An 18,980-nucleotide genomic window follows, 5' to 3' on the forward strand; every position below is an offset into this window, starting at 1 on the left:
GTGGTGCCTAGCGAATCACGAATTGCGGCTACTCTCAGAAATGGCGCAGGGCATCTTCCATCAATGGGGAGAACTTTGTCTCGGTTTCAAGAATGCATGGTGTCCAAACTTTAGCAAGATGGAGTTCCCAAGGCAATTCTTCCTAGGATCTGCCTTTTGGTTTGAATGGAGCTGAATTTGATTCTCACATTTCTGATGTGCACTCTATTTGAAACAATGCTCTGTTGTCCTCTTAGGTTACTAACCCCGATGACCTTCTCCCTCATATTGATCATGTAAGCTTGTCGCATGAGTGAGAGACAAGCATTCCGTCCAGCAAACTTAAACCACCTTCTTCCTGAACATGCTAGAGCTACGGACGTAGGTGGCGATCCTTATAAAAGTTGTCATGCCTTTTCCTCATCAGACAGTCTATCACTATGTCGGTATTCTTTGCACCTCTTGTCCATCCAGGGAGTAGGAGAGACTCAATCTCTTAGACCCTAAGAGCTCTGAGCTTTGACATCGATCTCACCACACATCACCGGGTGGACGGTATGCTCTTCATTAGGTTGTCTGGAGCAAAGAATTGTAGGGCAGTGCAGAAATAGACTTAACTCCAGATGGATTGTCGTTTGTATAAAAATCTGCTATGGATTGGTCAAGAAACAGCCTCTGGAAAAGTCATAGGCTCATAACACCAGAGCCTTGACTGCAGCCATTGTTCTGGCACAGAGGAGTGCCGATCTTGGACATCGGTCAGGCATGTGGGTGTCTGCCCACAAAATCTACTGAACACTACTGCTTAGATATCCAGGTCTGGTGGGAGGGACAGTCAGTCCTGCAGGATTTTCTGGTCTGAGCCACTCCAGACTCACCACCTGGGGAGGTACTGCGTTGGTATCTATTCACAAAGTGCTGAATCTGCGCTTAGAAGGATCGATCAGAAGAACAAATTATTTACCTTCTGTAATGCTCTTTCTTCTGGCTACTTTTGCCACAGATTCCTCACTTGCCCATCCTCTTCCCCGCTCTATGGAATGTTCTCCTTTGATTCATATTTGAAAAGATTACATTTAGAGATCTGCACATTGGCGCAATTAATTATTGAAGGCTCCTCGTCCAATAGTGTACACAGATATAAAAAAGAAACCTAGTTTGGCACACTGAGGTGGCGTTTATATTGCGGCCCCAACCTCACTTCCTGGGTGGGACAGACCAGAGGTGAAGTCGCACAACACCACCTACTGGTGCGCGAGGGAACTGCTGAGGAAAAAAGTCTCCAGATCCAGTATGGCACCTGAGGTCTTCCAAGATGAGCAATCTGCAGTTGGAGTATCCACCAGAAACAGCATTACCAAAGGTAGGTATCTTTTTCATCTTTGATCAAAATAACTTTTTCCTATAAAAAATCTGTTTGAATGGCATTCATTTTTTTGTGTTGGTGTGTTATTTGGAGTCGCTTTCCACCCAAAACCACCACCTGCAGATATGTTGCTGTATTGTAAAACCACCAAATGCTGGTGTGAACTAAGGAAGCACTGTGATCCCAGTTTGCTGTATCTGTGATGTGGCTGTGCCTTGCTGACTTACCCATTAGTTTGGTTAAAGATACCTTTGTGTATGTTAAGTTTTTTCCTTCCAGACCTTCTCTTTATTTAGAATCTGAGGAGCTGCTATCCAGTATTCTCTTCTCTATTTGCCATCTGAGCATATGCTGAACTCTTCTGCTGCCTGATTGTAATTAACTGTTGAATGTTACACATCATTTCTTTGTGCAATCTCATTTCTCTATTTGCTGTAAGTTAACTGCATTCCTTGTCTAGCGATTTTCCTGTCTGATGCTTTCTTGCAGGCCAACTTGCCATTATTGCAGAGAGAGCTCATTCACTGTGCGCGTGCAGCTAAGCAGACTCCCGCACAGTACCTGGCCCAGCACGAGCACCTGCTGCTGAACACAACATCCCCCACCGACTCCTCCGAGTTGCTCATGGAGGTGAATGGCTATGGAAAGCGGCACAGCTCTGAGAGGTAGGAAGAGTATTAATTTATTTTTTACTTCAGAAACGTACCAATGGAGCCAAGCACAAACCGACCAGTCGAATCAATGACACATCAAGGACTTTGAAAATCCCTGCAGTCCCACCATGCCTAGAGAGTCTTTTTTCTGAGTGAGAGGGAAGCAATGCACAGCCTGACAAGTAAGATGGTCTTCACTCATGGTCTCAGCTGGAGACTGCAGTTTGGGGCAGTCCTACCAGTAGACAGATGCTTAACAGGTAAAATGGCTTTCGCCCACGAGCTTACATTAAGATAAGTCGTGGTGGAATCCAGCACACCCCAACAAGTAGGATGAGTCTTCTCTCCTGGTTGAGAATGGAGCATTAGCATACCATAGCCCAATGAGTAGGATGCCATTACAACAAGCATTTGCAATGCAATAGGGCTCGCATTAATTAAGTTTGAGCTATTGGCATTGCTAAATATTGCAACACCAATTGCAACAAAAGTCTATAAATTGTAGGCCAAAAAAAGGTGTATTTTTTTTTGGGCAATGGTGGCATGCTACGCTTTAGATGAATATGCTTAAAAGTAAAGTGCGCCATACTGCGATTGCTACAATAGTTAATTGTGGATGCGTTAACAATTGATGTGTGCACTGATGGCTGGTGGTGTGTGTGCCTGTAGAAATTGTGCACTGATGGCTGTTGGTGTGTGTGCCTGGTGAAAGCGTGCACTGATGGCTGTTGGTGTGTGTGCCTGGTGAAAGCGTCCACTGACGGCTGGTGGTGTGTGCCTGGTGAAAGCGTGCACTGACGGCTGGTGGTGTGTGTGTGCCTGGTGAAAGTGTGCACTGACGGCTGGTGGTGTGTGCCTGGTGGAAGTGTGCCCTGACGGCTGGTGGTGTTTGTGCCTGGTGAATGCGTGCACTGATGGCTAGTGGTGTTTGTGGCCGGTAGAATCGTGCACTGACGACTGATGTCTGTGCCTGGTGAAAGTGTGCACTGATGTTGTGGTTGTGTGTGTGGTTGCGTGTGTGGTTCAATCAATCAATCAATCAATGACATTTGTAAAGCGCGCTACATACCCGTAGGGTCTCAAGGCGCTGGGGGGGGGGGTGCCGCTACTGCTCGAACAGCCAGGTCTTCAGCTTCCTCCTGAAGGAGAGGTGGTCTTGGGTCAGGCGCAGGTCGGTCGGGAGGGAGTTCCAGGTCTTGGCAGCCAGGTAGGAGAAGGACCTTCCTCCTGTAGTCGCTCTTCGGATGCGGGGGACGGCGGCGAGGGCGTGGTTGGCTGATCGAAGGTGGCGTTTGGGAGCGTAGAAGTTGACTCGGCTGTTGAGGTAGCTCGGGCCTTGGTCGTGTAGGGCTTTGTGTGCGTGGGTGAGGAGGCGGAAGGTGATTCTTTTGCTGACGGGGAGCCAGTGAAGGTCTCTGAGATGTCCGGAGATGTGACTGGTTCGTGGGATGTCGAGGATGAGTCTGGCTGAGGCGTTCTGGATCCGCTGGAGTCTCTTCTGGAGCTTGGCGGTGGTACCGGCGTAGAGGGCGTTGCCGTAGTCCAGTCGGCTGGTGACGAGGGCCTGGGTGACGGTCCTCCTGGTCTCGGTGGGGATCCACCAGAAGATCTTCCGTAGCATGCGTAGGGTGTTGAAGCACGCCGAGGAGACGTTGTTGACTTGCCTGGTCATGGAGAGGGAGGAGTCCAGTATGAAGCCCAGGTTGCGTGCATGGTCTGTTGGTTTGGGTGCGGAGCCCAGGGCGGGAGGCCACCAGGAGTCGTCCCAGGCGGAGGGTGAGGGTCCCAGGATGAGGACCTCCGTGGTTATGGTTGTGTGTGTGTGGTTGTGTGTGTGGGGTTGTGTGGTTGTGTGCATGCGTGGTTGTGTGTTTGCTTGTCTGTGTGCATGTGTGGTTGTGTGTGGTGTGTGTGGTTGTGTGTGGTTGTGGTTGAGTGGGGTTGTGTGTGTGTGTGTGGGGTTGTGTGTGTGGGGTTGTGTGTGTGGGGTTGTGTGTGTGGGGTTGTGGTGTGGGGGTGTGTGTGGGGTTGTGGTGTGGGGTTGTGGTGTGTGGGGTTTTGTGGTTGTGGGTGTGGTTGTGGTTGTGTGTGTGCTTGTGGATATGTGTGTGTGGTTGGCTGTAGTTGTGTGTGGTTGTGTTGGTTGTGGTGGAGGTGTTGGTTGTGTGTGTGGTTGTGTGTGTGTGTGGTGTGTGGTTGTTTGTGTGTGGTTGTGTGTGTGGTTGGGTGTGTTGTGTTTGTGGTTGGGTGTGTTGTGTTTGTGGTTGGGTGTGTTGTGTGTGGTTGTGTATGCATGTGGTTGTGCGTGTGGTTGTGTGTGGTTGTGTGTGTGGTTGTGTGTGTGTGGTTGTTTGTGAGGTTGGGTATGGTTGTGGTTGTGTGCTTGTGGTTGTGTGTGTGTGGTTGTGTGTGTGCTTGTGTGTGGTAGTGTGGTTGTGTGTGTGCTTGTGTGGTGTGTGTGGTTGTGTGGTGTGTGTGTGGGTTTGTGTGGTTGTTTGCTTGACTGTGTGCATGTGTGGTTGTGTGTGGTTGTGGTTGTGTTTGTGGTTTTGAGTTGTGTGTTTGGTTTGTGTATGTGGTTGTGTGTGTGGTTGTGGTTATGTGGTTGTGTGTGTGGTTGTGGTTGTGTGTTTTTGTGTGCTTGTGTGTTTGCTTCTGTGTGTGTGTGGTTGTGTGTGTGGTTCTGGTTCTGGTTGTGTGTGATTGTGTGTGTGTTTGGTTGAGTGTGTGGTTCTGGTTGTGTGTTTGTAGTGTGTGTGCGTGTGGTTGTGTGTGCTTGATGTTGTGTGGTGTGGTGTTGTGGTTGTGTGTGTGCTTGTGGTTGTGTGTGGTTGTGTGTGGTGTGGTTGTGTGTGTGGTTGTGGTTGTGTGGTTGGGTGTGGTTGTGTGCTTATGTGTTTTCTTCTGTGTGTGTGTGTGTGTGTGTGGTTGTGAGTGTGTGGTTCTGGTTGTGTGTGTGTTTGGTTGGGTGTGTGTTTGGTTGGGTGTGTGTTTGGTTGTGTGTGTTTGTGGTTGTGTGTGTTTGTAGTTGTGTGTGTTTGTAGTTGTGGTTGGGTGTGTGGTGTGGTTGTGTGGTTGTGTGTGTGGTTGTGTGCGTGTGTGGTTGTGTGTGTGTGTGGTTGTGTGGGTGTGTGGTTGTGTGGGTGTGGTTGTGAGTTGTGTGTGTGGTTGGGTGTGTTGTGTTTGTGGTTGGGTGTGTTGTGTTTGTGGTTGGGTGTTGTGTGGTGTGTGTGGTTGTATGTGGTTGTGCGTTATGTGTGTGTTTGGTTTGTGTTTGTGTTTGGTTTGTGTGTGTGTGTTTGGCTTGTGTTTGTGGTTGTGTGTGGTTGTGTGTGTGTGTGGTTGGGTGTGGTGTGTGGGTGGTTGGGTGTGGTTGTGGTTGTGTGTGTGGTTTGTGCGTGTGGTTGTGTGGGTGTGGTGTGTGGTTGTGTGTGTGCTTGTGGTTGTGTGTGTGGTTGGGTGTGGTTGTGTTTGCGTGTGTGGTTGTGTGTGTGTGTGTTCTTGTGGTTGTGTGTGTTCTTGTGGTTGTGAGTGTGTGGTTGTGTGTGTGTGGTTGTGTGGGTGTTTGTGTGTATGTTTGTGTGTGTGTGTATGTTTGTGTGTGTGCGTGGTTGTGTTTGTGCGTGGTTGTGTTTGTGCGTGGTTGTGTGTGTGTGTGGTTGTGGTTGGGTGTGTTTGTGGTTGGGTGTGTTGTGTTTGTGGTTGGGTGTGTTGTGTTTGTGGTTGGGTGTTTTATGTTTGTGGTTGTGTGTGTGTGGTGTGTGGTTGTGTGTGTGTGTTTGGTTTGTGTGTGTGTGGTTGGGTGGTTGTGTGCGTGGTTGTGTGTGTGTGGTTGGGTGTGGTGTGTGGGTGGTTGTGTGGTTGGGTGTTCGCTTGTGGTTGTGTGGGTGGTTGGGTGTGGTTGTGTGTGGTTGTGTACGTGTGGTTGTGGTTGGGTGTGTGGTTGTGTGTGTGGTTTGTGCGTGTGGTTTGTGTGGTTTGTGTGGTTGTGGTTGTGTGTGTGGTTGTGTGTGTGGTTGGATGTGTGGTTGGGTGTGGTGTGTGTGGTTGTGTGCGCTTGTGGTTGTGTGTGTGTGTTGTGTGGTTGTGTGTGCGTGTGTGGTTGTGTGTGTTCTTGTGGTTGTGAGTGTGTGGTTGTGTGTGTGGTGTGTGTCTGGTTGTGTGTGTGTGGTGTTCTATAGTTGCGCGGGACAGTGGCAAGTGAGAGGTCGGTGGAACGTAGCTGGCGGTAGGGGGTGTTAGAAGGAGAGCCGTCTGTTGAGGTAGGCTGGGCAGGTCTTGTGGAGTGCCTTGTGTGCGTCGGTGAGGAGCTTGAAGGATATCCTCTTGTTGACGGGGAGCCATTGCAGGTTTCTCTGGTGGGGGGTGATGTGGCCTTGGCGTGGTACGTCGAGGATCAGTCAAGCCGAGACCTTTTGGATGCGTTGTAGTCGTTTGATGAGCTTTGTCGGGGCTCCCGCGTAGAGGCGTTTCCGTAGTAGAGTCTGGTGCTGATGAGGGCCTGGATGACTGTCTTTCCTGTATCTGTCGGGATCCATCTGTAGATCTTGCGCAGCATGCGGAGGGTGTTGAAGCAGGAGGAGGAGACGGCGTTGACTTGCTTGGTCATTGAGTCGAGGATGATGACCAGGTTGCGTGCGTGGTCGGTGGGTGTTGGGGCTGCCCCCAGTGCCGTCGGCCACCAGGAGTCGTCTCAGGCTGAAGGTTTGGAGCCGAGGATGAGGACCTCCGTCTTGTCCGAGTTCAGCTTCAGACAGCTGGTCTTCATTCAGTCGGCGACAGCCTTCATTCCTTCGTGGAGGTTGGCTTTGGTGATGATGGGATCGTTGTTGAGGGAAAGGATCAGCTGAGTGTCGTTGGCGTAGAAGATTATGTTGAGGTCGTGCTGTCAGGCTACGTGTGCAAGCGGGGCATTGTAAATGTTAAAGAGTGTCGGGCTGAGGGAAGATCCCTGGGGTACGCCGTAGATGATCTCGGAGGCTTTGGAACGGAATGGGGGGAGGCGGACGTTCTGGGTTCTGCCGGAGAGGAAGGAGGTGGTTCAATCCAGAGTCTTGTCTCGGATCCCTGCGGCATGGAGGCGTGCGCGTAGTGTGCGGTGGCAGACGGTGTCGAAGGCGGCAGAGAGGTCTAGGAGGATGAGTTCTGCTTGCTCTGTTGAAGAGGTGGTGCGGGAATGGGTCTGACAGAGAGCCGGAGTGGATTGTGCGCATGGTCTTGATGGTGTCATCGATGCTCATGCTGGCCCAGGCAAGCAGGGGGTCGTGGTCGATGGTGTGCGGAGGGTCTGTTGTGTTGCTGTCTGTTGGGGCTGTCTGGGTGTTGAAGCTGTCGTCGATGTCTGCTATCTTGCGGTGGAAGAAGGTGGCAAGGGAGTCGCACAGGGCTTGCGACTGTGGGATGTCGTTGGTGTTGAAGATGGGTTTGGAGAGTTCCTTCACGATGTTGAAGAGCTCCTTGCTATTGTGTGCGTTGTCCTGACCCTAAAAAGTACTTACAACTGTGATTTTCAGATAACTTTATTTTCCTCTGTAGGATAACATTGGCTGTTTTTTTCTTTCAAAACTTATTTTATTGATAGATCACACAAAAATCGCAGAACTCTGTACCCCAGAGGCATCTGCCAGTCACAAGTACATATATATAGCAATGCAATTCATCGTGATTTTAACATGTAGTATTATTGCAAATAATGAACCCCCCCCCCCCCCCCAACTACCCCCAACTACCCCCAACCCGCCCGGATCCCTCCCCCCCGCCTGCACGGTCTCAGATAATTCCGACCATCCGTATACACACAATCAGTGGCACAGCTCGCTCAAACATCCAAGTCCGGGTCCTGCTACATTGGCTGGTTTTTGCCAGAAGTTCTTCTAAGTGTCGATTTATGAAACCTACAAATATTCCTTAAAAATCGCCTGTTTTACAAAAAATATTTCTTTCAACTGTTTACAGGAAATGCACCAGGGCTGAATCCAGGATCCAGCCCTGAGTAAGAAAAACCTATGCAAAGTAATTGAAATAGCATTTACTTGAAAATTTCCCATTAAGCTCAATGTTATAATTGTGTTTAACTTGTGTTGCATATTGCAACAACTGTATCTATTGCATTGAAAAGACTATTGCTATTTGAAAGTATTCAATTGTAGCATCTCGTTCTGAGAAAGTATTTTTATACCTACTACTTGTAGTTCTAAAATAAAACAATATATTTGTATATACAAAACAATTGGCCTAGAGTTCAATTCATGAGTGTGTGAAACCATTTGCTGACTGTGTACAACAAATGCTTTACACTGTCCTCTGATACTGCTTTACTGCTCGACCAAGCTATCACTTTAGAGAGGAAACTTATATCTAACTTTAACCTCTGCCAAACCTCTGGGGACTGTGTACTCTGTTCCTTACTTTGGTCCAGTATATACAGAGCCACTTTCTTACAGACCTGACGGAATGGAGAGAACTGTGCAGCAACTGTGCAGCTTGCATCAGGGGAGGGAGAAACGGAGCAAACTGACTCTGTGAGCCGCGGGAGTGGCACAACATGAGAGGAGCACCAAGGGAGGGAAGGAAAGAATGGAGAGATGCCAAGAATGCTGGCCCCATGGCAAATGTCAATAAGGTTGTCCTGTATGATGAGACCCTATTGCCTAATCTTACTGTGGATTCTAAAATAACACATGTCGTGCTGCGCATTGGAGAACCGTACCCAAGACTTTTATACATAACTGTATGCTGTAATGTTTGTTTTGCAGCGTGAATCTTTCTGGAGTCACTATGCTGTGCATTATTCCCCCATCTAGTGGTTGGGTCCAGAATTGTAGTCTTTTTTTTTTTTTCTGTGGCCCAGGTGGGCGTTGACATACCACCATTTGGTGTCCTCCGTGACGTCGAAGCTCTTCCTCCGGAAGCTCTCACCTTTGGTCTCCATCTTCAGATTCTTTTTTCCGCCGTTGTGTGGATCGTTACCGGAGAGTTCCATAGTTATTTGGAAAAGGAATCGACAAAAATTGGGAAAATCGACGAAATCACAGGTTTTCATCACACCCGACTATGAGTCAGGTAACCGGGACTATACGAAGTAGAAGAATTTCTCAAGAGATCTCGACGTTCACCCGAGAATGCGCACACACGGAACTCCCTGAGCGCAGGAAGGGACAAAACTCCCTTCAAGTGTTGCGCCAAATTGCCACCACAAATACGCCCAGAAGGACCAGCATCCAGTCTGCAACCTCTGCCTGCCGCTCGACCACAACAGCAAGGACTACAACATGTGCTCGGCATTCACACCCAAAACCCTCAGAGTAAGATAGAGGCAGAGAAAAGCTAACTACACCATGCAGGGGCAGGGGCCACCTCCATCGCTCTGAGACCTGGGCCTCTCCAGTGGGGAGGAGGTCAACATCGCTGAAGAACAGGAGGACTGCACTGTGGTCGAAATCCAAAAGAAAACGTCGAAGGAGGTAAGAGAGTCGATGACCCCCAAACACTCAACCAACACTCGAAAGAGTGAAACAAAGTCCTCGAAGGGAGCATTGCCGTCGAAGCACTCAAGGAAAGCAACAGCACCTAGGGACAAACGGCCCGGCGGATCCTTCGAAAAGGACTCCCAGACGGCGAAGACCCATGAAAAATCAAGGTTGTCTAAAGAAGCCCCCGAAAAGGATTCCTTGATGCCTAGAAAAGAAGGGTCAACAACTGCGTCGTCAACGACCTCGAAGCGAAGCGCTCAAACTCTTGACGCCGAACAAGCTGCCGAGATGGAGAGGAAGAAGAGGAGACTCGAGGCCGAAATGTCGAGCATCCTTCAGCGGAAAATGGACTTCGGCGACAAGATGAGCCAGTACACCATCTCGCCGAAGCCCACTGCCGAGATCGAAAGACCCTGAACCGCCGAAAACGCCTGAACCGGTCGAAGATCAGGAGGAAGAGGCCCTGTATTACTTTGAGGGAGAAGGCGAGGAGGAACAACTAACCTACCATGACTCTACGTCCTCGGAGGCACAAGACTTAGAGTGGCATAACGTCGGCGCCGAGATACCGGAAGAAGGAGTAGACACATACCCTTCGAGGCCTTCACCACCAGACGATATAGGGATCTATAATATGGTGGTGAAGAATGCTGCACAGACATATGGAGTAAAATTGGAGGAGGAGAAGCCCAAGGCTTGTTTTCTGCTGGAGACCCTTTTACCTACACAAACAAGGAGTCAATTCCTGCCCATGCTCCCTAGTGTGCTGGACCAGGGCAGAGAGGCTTTCAGGGATCCTGCTGTATGTAAATCAGTGACCCCGAGAACTGAAAAGAAGTACAAGCACTCCTGTAAGGACCCTGCACACATTCAGAGATCAGTGCCAGCTGATTCAATAATTACTGCAACAGCTAGGAAAAGGGCCAATGTGCCCACAAATGCCGGACCACCTCCTGACAAGGAGAGTAGGAGAAAGGACCTCATGGGAAGGAAATTAGAACAGAGTGCGGCAATTTAATGGCGCGTTGCCAACTCAAATGCCCTAATCAACAGACATGCATACCAGCACTGGGAGGAAGTGGGTCAACTCCTAAAGCACTACCGGATCAGTACTAGCAAAGGGCAGCCCGCCTGGTAGAGGAAGGGAAAACATGGCGAACACATGTTTAAAGTCGGCCTTGGACGCAGCGGAGACGTCCTGCAGGCAGATGATTATTGGGGTAGCCGAGAGAAGGCATGCATGGCTTAGGATTTCAGGCTTCAAGCCTGAGGTACAGAACAACATCCTGAACACACCCTTCAACGGAGAACAACTTTTTGGGACACCAGTTGATGAAAAGTTAACTCAACTCAAAAAAGATAACGAAACTGCAAGGTCCATGGGAGCACTGCAGTTCAGAGGGATAAGAAGGGGTACACCCGCAAGAAGGCCAAATGGTAGGGGAGGTAACCAACCAAGTACCTTGCACCAAACCTTCCAACAAGGTTATCAGGGACGCCGCCAAGGCCAGCAGCAGCAGAACTGGCAGTACCAGCCACGAGGCCAGTCCTTTCGAGGTCGCTAAAACGGGCGAGGACCGGGCCGGATAGAAGGGCAACTACCCGCCTCCAAGTGACTTCGCCGAAAGGCAAACGCCCACCCAGATAACACCTCTAGGGGAGCATCAAAATAGAAGAACAGTCCAAGAACAGATTTCACAAAACAAACAGTTCCCTGAACAAATAACACCAGTAGGAGGCAGAATAAGGAACTTCCTCCAGGAATGGAAGAAGGTCACAACGGACAAATGGATACTAAACCTCATACAATACGGCTACGGCTGTGGTTCCCAAACTGTGCGCCGCGGCGCCCTGGTGCGCCATTATCAGTAGCCAGGGGCGCCGCTGCTTTGGGAATAAATCTGTCATGTGTCAGCCCCTTTGCAGGGCGCAGTCTTCTCCTTCCTTTTCTGAGAGGATTAAAAGGACAAAAGAGGAGGCTGAGGTGCGGGCCACGTGTAAGAGAAAGATGCTTAGTTTCTCCTGCATGAAGAAAATTCATCTGCCCTAGTAACTGTAGTGCAACCTCCTGGCCTTCGCACAGAGGACGGGCTCTGAGCCTTTGGTCTCCACCTTTCTCATTTTTTCTCTCCCCTTATCTTTTCCTTCTCGCTTCACTTCCTCCTCCCACTGTTTTTCTCCCCGTGCTGTCTTTTACTCTCACCCCTTCACTCACTTTATCTCTTTTGTTTCTCGTTCTCTCTCTTTCAGTTCTCTCTTTATACACTTTTCTTTGCCCTTGTGTTTCGCTACCCCTGTCTTTCGTCTCCTTTTATAGCGCACCAATGGCCTTTTTCCCATGGTACCCTCTGCTAACTATAATTAGTTTTTACTTCAGTTAAATGAGCCACAGAAAATATATATTTTTTTTTTTATGAACCAATAGAATCCTGCAGATTACTAATAGCTGTACGTCAAAGCTGATACAACTATATTGTTCAGGTAAAAACAGGAATTTTCATTATAATTGAACTGCCCAGCACATGAAGCCTGCCTGAGAGTTTCTATGTTCGGTATTTGCATTTTAATTATCACATTTAAGAGCGGGAGGCTGACACTTTGTATAGAGCTATTGCATGTAACCATGCAACAACTCCAAGCGCCTCATGTAATATGGAACCTTTAGTCAATCTTAGCTTTTAAGCCATCATAACTTTGAATTTTGGTACTCATTGGTTTGTTTACTCTTATATTTATGGGAGAGTGAAGGGGGAGCTTAAAATGAGGGGGAAACAACAGAAAAGTGCAAGAAAGAGTGGAGGAAAGACACAGGGGACACAGAAGAGTGAAAGGGGAAGATTGAAATGAGGGTAAAATACGAGTGATAAACGGAGGAAAGACACAGAAGGAGAGTGAAGGGAGATCTTGAAATGATTGGGAAACAACAAAAAAAGTGCAGGAAAGATTGGAGGAATGACACAGGACACGAGAGTGAAAGGGGGGATTGAGATGAGGGTAATAAACGGAGGAAAGACCCAAAAGGAGACTTAAGGGGGAGCTTGAAATGAGGGAGAAACTACAGAAAAAGTGCAAGAAAGAGTGGAGGAAGGACATAGAGGACACAGGAGAGTGAAAGGGGGAGATTGAGATGATTGGGAAACGACAGACAAAGTGCAAGAAAGCTTGGAGGCTGGTCTTGCTTACTTACCCCCCACCCGCCCACCGGTAAAAAAATGGTGGGGAGCCACGGCCAACTGCCAATTAGGTCAAGGGAGCCACGGGTTAAAGTTTGGGAAGCACTGGGCTATGGTATAGAGCTACTGAAACCACCTCCAAACAACAAGGCGCATTCGGCAAAAGAACTTTCACTCTTGCTACTAGAGGCACAGGAACTGCTCAACAACGAGGCAATCGAGATAGTACCGTACAAGGAAAGAAATAAGGGGGTTTATTCCAACTACTTCCTTGTGCCAAAAGTGGACGAAACGCTAAGATCTATCCTGGACCTAAGGTTCTTTAACAAGTTCATAAGGACACAAGAATTCAAAATTACATCTCTGCAAGAAGTAATACCCCAGGTACAGGAAGGGGATTACATGGCAACTATAGACTCAAAGGACGCATACTTACACATCCCCATCAACAAAGGACACAAACGCTTGCTAATATTCGTGATCAGTAAGACTTAACTGCCAGTTCAGAGTGCTCAAGGTGTTCCCCAGCACAAAGGGAACTTTGGCAATACTGAAGGAAACACGTCTTTACCGCAAGGGGCAAGTTCTGACAGTGAGGACGGTGATCAAACTAATGGGAATGATGGCGTCATGCTTACACCTGCTCCCAAATATTCGACTCCCCATGAGACCATTCCAGGAATGGATACAGCAGCAATGGTCTCAGGCAACAGGGAGTTGGGAAGATCTAGTGGTTGTCACACACACTGTGCATCAGGAAATAGCATGGTGGAACAAGCAAAACATATCACAGGGGAAACCATTCACACAGCCAACTCCAACAGTGACCATCACAACAGACTCCTCCCAGCTAGGGTGGGGTGCGCACATGAACAAACTCAAGGTGAGGGGGTAATGGTCGCAGCAGGATGCGGTCAAACACATAAACTGCCTAGAACTAAAACTGTGTTCCTAGCCATAAAAGCCTTTCAGAAGGAGCTGTACGGAAACAGGGTGTTGATCCAAACGGACAACACAACCACCATGTTCTACATCAACAAACAAGGAGGAACACAATCAGTAGCACTATCAGGGCTAGCACAGGAAATATGGACATGGGCCATTCCACTAAAAGTAGACCTACTAGCAATATATCTCCCAGGGAAGGACAATGTGGAAGCAGACAGACTCAGCAGGCAGACGTCAGCATCCCACGAATGGGAGATCAACCAACAGGAAATAGACCAAGTATTCCGGAAGTGGGGCACACCGCAAGTAGACCTATTTGCAATACACCAAATTGCAAAATGCCAACACTTCGCATCCAGACAACCAGACCATCGGTCACAAGGAAATGAGCTGGTCAAAGACATTTGCATACGCTTTTACCCCGATACCACTGATACACAGGGTACTCAACAAATGCAGGACCAGCAACATGTCACTAATACTAATAGCACCTCAGTGAGCCAGGCAGTCCAGGTTCACAAAAATAGTGGAAATGGCGCAAGCACCAGCGCACAGGTTCCCAAGAAGAAGGGACCTGTTAACAATGCAGTATGGAAGGGTGCTACACCCAGAGCCAGAGAGCCTCAGCCTAGCAGCATGGTTCCTGAAGACCTAGAATTTTCACACCTCAAACTGCCAGCAAGCACAATGGCAGTGCTTAGGGAGGCAAGAAGACCTACCACAAGAATGTGCTACGTAGCAAAGTGGAAAAGGTTCTCCGAATGGTACATTAGGGAGAAACTACAAAGGAAGATCACAATGGAATCAACAGTACTAAAATACTTAACGCATCTACTATAAAATAAACTAAGCTATACCTCCCTAAGGGTGCACTTAGCGGCAATAGTGACTTACACAAGAGGAGAAACAGGGAAAAGTTTCTTCACCTCCCAAGTAGTACAAAGATTTCTAGAAGGAGCAAAGAGAATCACACCTCCAAACAGAATGCCAGCACGGAACCTCAACGTAGTGCTAACTCAATTGATGAAGGCACCATTTGAGCCTATTCACAAGGCTACACTGCACATGCTCACACTAAAGACAGCCTTCTTAGTAGCTATCACATCACTACGAAGAGTAAATGAATTGCAAGTGCTAACACTTCTTCAAGAGCCCTACCTGCAAATACACAATGATAGGATTGTAATGAGAACAGACCCACACTTCATGACAAAGGTGGTGTAATGGTTCCACATCAATCAAACAATTCAAATACCGAGTTTTTTCCCAAAACCAGCCACAAGCACAGAAAGGACGCTACACACACTGTACACCAGGAGGGCTTTAATGCACTATATGGAAAGGACAAAGGAGTGCAGAAAGACAACGCAGTTCTTGGTTTCCTTTGCCAGCAGTTTTTTGGGACGACCAGTTACCAAAAATACCATTTCACAGTGGATAGCACAAACCATACAACTCTGCCACAGACCAGCAGGACAACTGTTACAAGGAGCAGCTCATGTTCACTCAACAAGGAAGAAAGGAGCAACAATTGCGTTTCTAGCTAACACACCAATTCAAGACATTTGCCAAGCTGCAACATGGTCTTCAGTGCACACGTTCCCTAAGCACTACTGCGCAGATATCCAAATGAACAAGGAAGCGCAATTGGGACAGAAGATCTTGCAATACATATTCAGTAACCAGAGCTCATCTTCCGCCCAGCCACCAAAATAAGGACAAACTGCTACAAAGTCTATGCACAGCATAGTGAATCCAGAAAGATTCACGCTGCAAAACGTATAGTTTCTTACTTGTCGGTGTAGTTTTGCAGCTTGAAGATTCACTAGCGATCCCACCCTCCTCCTCCAGAAAGTTGAGACCGGAGGAAAGGGATTAAAACTAAGACTTTAAAGGATAAAAGGAAAAGTAACCCAAGACAAGAAAAAAGAACCCGAAGATGGCGACGAAAGGTGGGAGCCTCCGGAGGAAGTGCGTCAACGTCACGAAGGACACCAAATGGTGGTATGTCGACGCCCACCTGGGCCACCAAAAAAAAAGAAAAAGAGAAAAATGACTACAATTCCGGACCTAACCACTAGATGGCGGAATAATGCACAGCACAGTGAATCCAGAAAGTCTTCAAGCTTCAAAACTACACCGACAGGTAAGAAACTATACGTTTTATCTGTTCTAAAATAATGGAAAAATAAAGTTAAAAAAAAATCTCAAGTCAGAATCCTTCCCAGGAAGAGGACTGAGCCTGGAGAGATTAGGCCTTACCAGGCAGATCTCCTGGGCTCAGGGTGACCCTCTAAGATGGTTCGGTGTCATGGACAAGAAACCGGTTCTGCTCTTGAAAGCCTGCGGCATCAAGCTGCTTCACAGGAAAAGAGTTATATCAGTGGTACCCAACAGGGTTGATTGGGAGGATGGGCTCCTATACACTGTGGCTAGAGACCCCAAACCTGGTGCAACCAGGAGTGTGGTAGGGCATCAGAGTTGTAGAGAGTTTCTCCATACTTTGGCCCATGATATCCCCTTAGCTGGGCATCTTTGCCAGGATAAAACTTGGAATAGGTTAGTTAACGACATCTACTTTCTAGGGACATCTCAAAAGATGAAGGACTTTCACCAGACCTGTGTCACCTGGCAAGCTAGTGGCAAGGCAGGAGGCCACTGAAAGAAAGGCCCCCTTAATTCCACTTACAGTGGTCCGGGTACCCTTTTAAATGGTAGGGGTCAACATTGTTGACCACCTTTACCGTTAAATAGCCTCAGGGAACATTTTGTTTGGGTACTCTGTTAGAGGTCCTTTAAGTCTGGCCAGAGAAGGTTGTGGAAAACCTCGTAAAGAAGACATAGTGGACTATGTGCTTGGCCTTTGGTCCAGGATGGGTGAGTACATGGAGAATGCAAGCCAAAACCTTTAGGCCAGTCAAGAACTGCAAAAGCAGTGTTATGACCAAAAGGCTGCTCTGGTACAATTGAAACTAGGGCAGAATGTATTGGTAAAGGAGCCTGTGGCCCCTAGGGCCCTCCAAGACAAGTGGAATTGGCCCTACCCTGTCCTTAAAAGAAAAGGGGAGGTCACCTATCTGGTGGAGCTTAGCAGTTGCAAATACCCCAAAAGGGTAATAACACATATGAACTGCCTGAAGCCCTATTATGACAGAGCTCACATGACCATGCTCATGGTCCTAGATGAGGGACAGGAAAGTGAGAGTGAACGTCTCCCTGATCTCCTCTCCAGTATTCCCCAAGATGGGTCTGTGGATGTAGTTGTTTTTTCGGACACCCTCACTGCCCAACAGTAAGCTGACTGCAGGCAAGTCCTAAGTTGGCATGCTGAGCTCTTCTCACTGACCCCTGGTCAGACTAGCTGGTGTACCCATGATGCAGACACTAGTGACAGGCAGTCTGCTAATCTCAGAGAGAGCATTCAAGCTGAAGTTAGCAAGATGCTGGAATTGGGAAGCCCAGTTGTCATACTCCACAAACCTCACTCCAACGGTGAAAAAAAAGAAATTAGGTTTTGTGGGGACTCGAGAGGCCCTGATCCTGTGACAAAATGGATGCTCACCTAATCCTAGAGCAGATCAACTAATTGACAGCTTAGGAGCACCCAAATATCTCAGTACCTTTGATCCCACATCAGTGTACTGGCAGATAGGTCTGACCCCTGGAAAACAAAATAAAAATCTACATTCTCCACCCCCCAGTGGGCACTTCCAGTTTACTGTGATGCCTTTTGGATTAAAGAGTGCCACAGACACCTTCCAATGGGAGGTAAACAAAGGCCTTGCTGGGTTGGAATCCTTTAGTGCAGCTTATATTGATGATATTGCTGTCTACTTGCTGTCTACTGATCCACCTGGCAGGATCACCTGATGTACCTTGGCTCAGGCCTCACTATCAAGGCAAGCTTGTGCCAGATAGGGGAGATAAAGGTTGTGTACTTGGGTCACCTGGTAGGGGAAAGCCAAGTTCAGCCACTACAACCCAAGATCCATACTAATCTGGACTGGGTAGCTCCAACAACCCAGACCCAAGGCAGGGCATTCCTTGACTTGACTGGTAATTATAGGAGGTTTGTGAAGGACTATGGGTCCATAGTGACTCCTCACAGAACATACCTCTAATAGGATGTCAATGAAAGTAAACTGACAGTGGGCTGTCAAATGGCTTTTGACACTCTGAAGGATGCAATGTGCTCTGCCCCAGTCCTGAAAGTTCCAGACTATACCAAGCAGTTAATTGGGCAGACAGATGCCTCTTAGCATGGGATAGGTGCAGTCCAAGCCCAAACAAATGATGAGGGACATGGCCACCCTGTTGCTTATATAAGCAGAAGACTACTCCCTTGACAACAATGTTGGAGTGCCATAGATAGAGAAGCCTTTGCTGAGGTCTGGGCCCTGAAGAAGTTGAGGCCATACCTGTTTGGCACTCATTTCTAGTTCAGACAGACCACAGGCCTCTCAGGTGGTTACAACAAATGAAAGGTGAGAACCCCAAACTGCTAAGGTGATCCATATCCTTACAGGGAATGGAGTTTACAATGTAACACAGACCTGGGTTTTCCAATGCAGATGGCCTTTCCAGGTTCTTCCACTTAGAAGATGAAGACTGTCCGGGCAAGTTTAGTTTCATCCTCTTTCATTTGGGGTTTAGGGGGTCATGTGAGAAAGTGCCTCTTTTGAATGGTTAGCACCCTACTTTTTGCCTGGTTTTAATGTGCTTTCAAATGTAGTGAACAGGATGCCTGCCATCCAGGTCTCCTGTGCCAGCGCTCCTTCTCTAAAACAAAACCCCCCAAATGGTACATCTGCCTCCTGTAAGTCCCTAATAAATGATACCCTGGGTTCCTAGGGCCTGGAAGCTGAAGAGGGTCCCTTGGAACTCCTATCACTGGGACAATGCCACTTTCCTAGCAGCCTGCATACCCATGTTAGGGATAAAACAGCAAAGTCGACATGGCACCCTGCATGTCTGCCATTCCAGCTAGCACTGCCTGTGAGAAAGTGCCATCTTTCTTGCATGGGTATGCCCCCACTTTTTGCTGAATTGCTGATGTGCTTTGACTGAGTGTGCCCTGGGCTCCTGCCCACCAGGTGCCCAGGGCCTGTGTTCCTTCCCTAAAACTGTGTTGAAACTAAAACCCAATTGGCTTCTCTGGCCACCTTTCAGCCCCTAGTAAATGGTGCCCCAGTACACAGGCATGGTGACCAGAGATGACCCCTAAGGGCTGCAGCACATTGTGCCACCCTTAGGCGCCTTGTACCCTGCCACTCACACACTACCCTTACAGGCGAAGTGCCTAAGTACAGAACTAAACAGAGTCGACCTGGCACACATCCCTGTGTGCCATGCTGCCTGCCCTGGCATCCTTCAGTCACCCCTCTAGCTG

General features: G+C 48.3%; 1 protein-coding gene across 6 annotated transcripts in view; it reads left to right on the forward strand.

Moving 5' to 3' along the window:
* CBFA2T2 (CBFA2/RUNX1 partner transcriptional co-repressor 2) overlaps positions 1-18,980 on the forward strand; it is a 397,115-nt gene that overhangs the window by 193,793 nt on the left and 184,342 nt on the right. For all 6 annotated transcript variants that reach the window (XM_078652273.1, XM_078652269.1, XM_078652270.1 and 3 more), the window contains exon 5: positions 1,835-2,010. In XM_078652273.1, coding sequence (XP_078508399.1) covers positions 1,835-2,010 — 176 coding nt within the window. The remainder of the gene's footprint in view (positions 1-1,834; positions 2,011-18,980) is intronic.

Source organism: Lissotriton helveticus, chromosome 7 (assembly GCF_964261635.1).
Source record: "Lissotriton helveticus chromosome 7, aLisHel1.1, whole genome shotgun sequence".
NCBI lineage: Eukaryota > Metazoa > Chordata > Amphibia > Caudata > Salamandridae > Lissotriton > Lissotriton helveticus.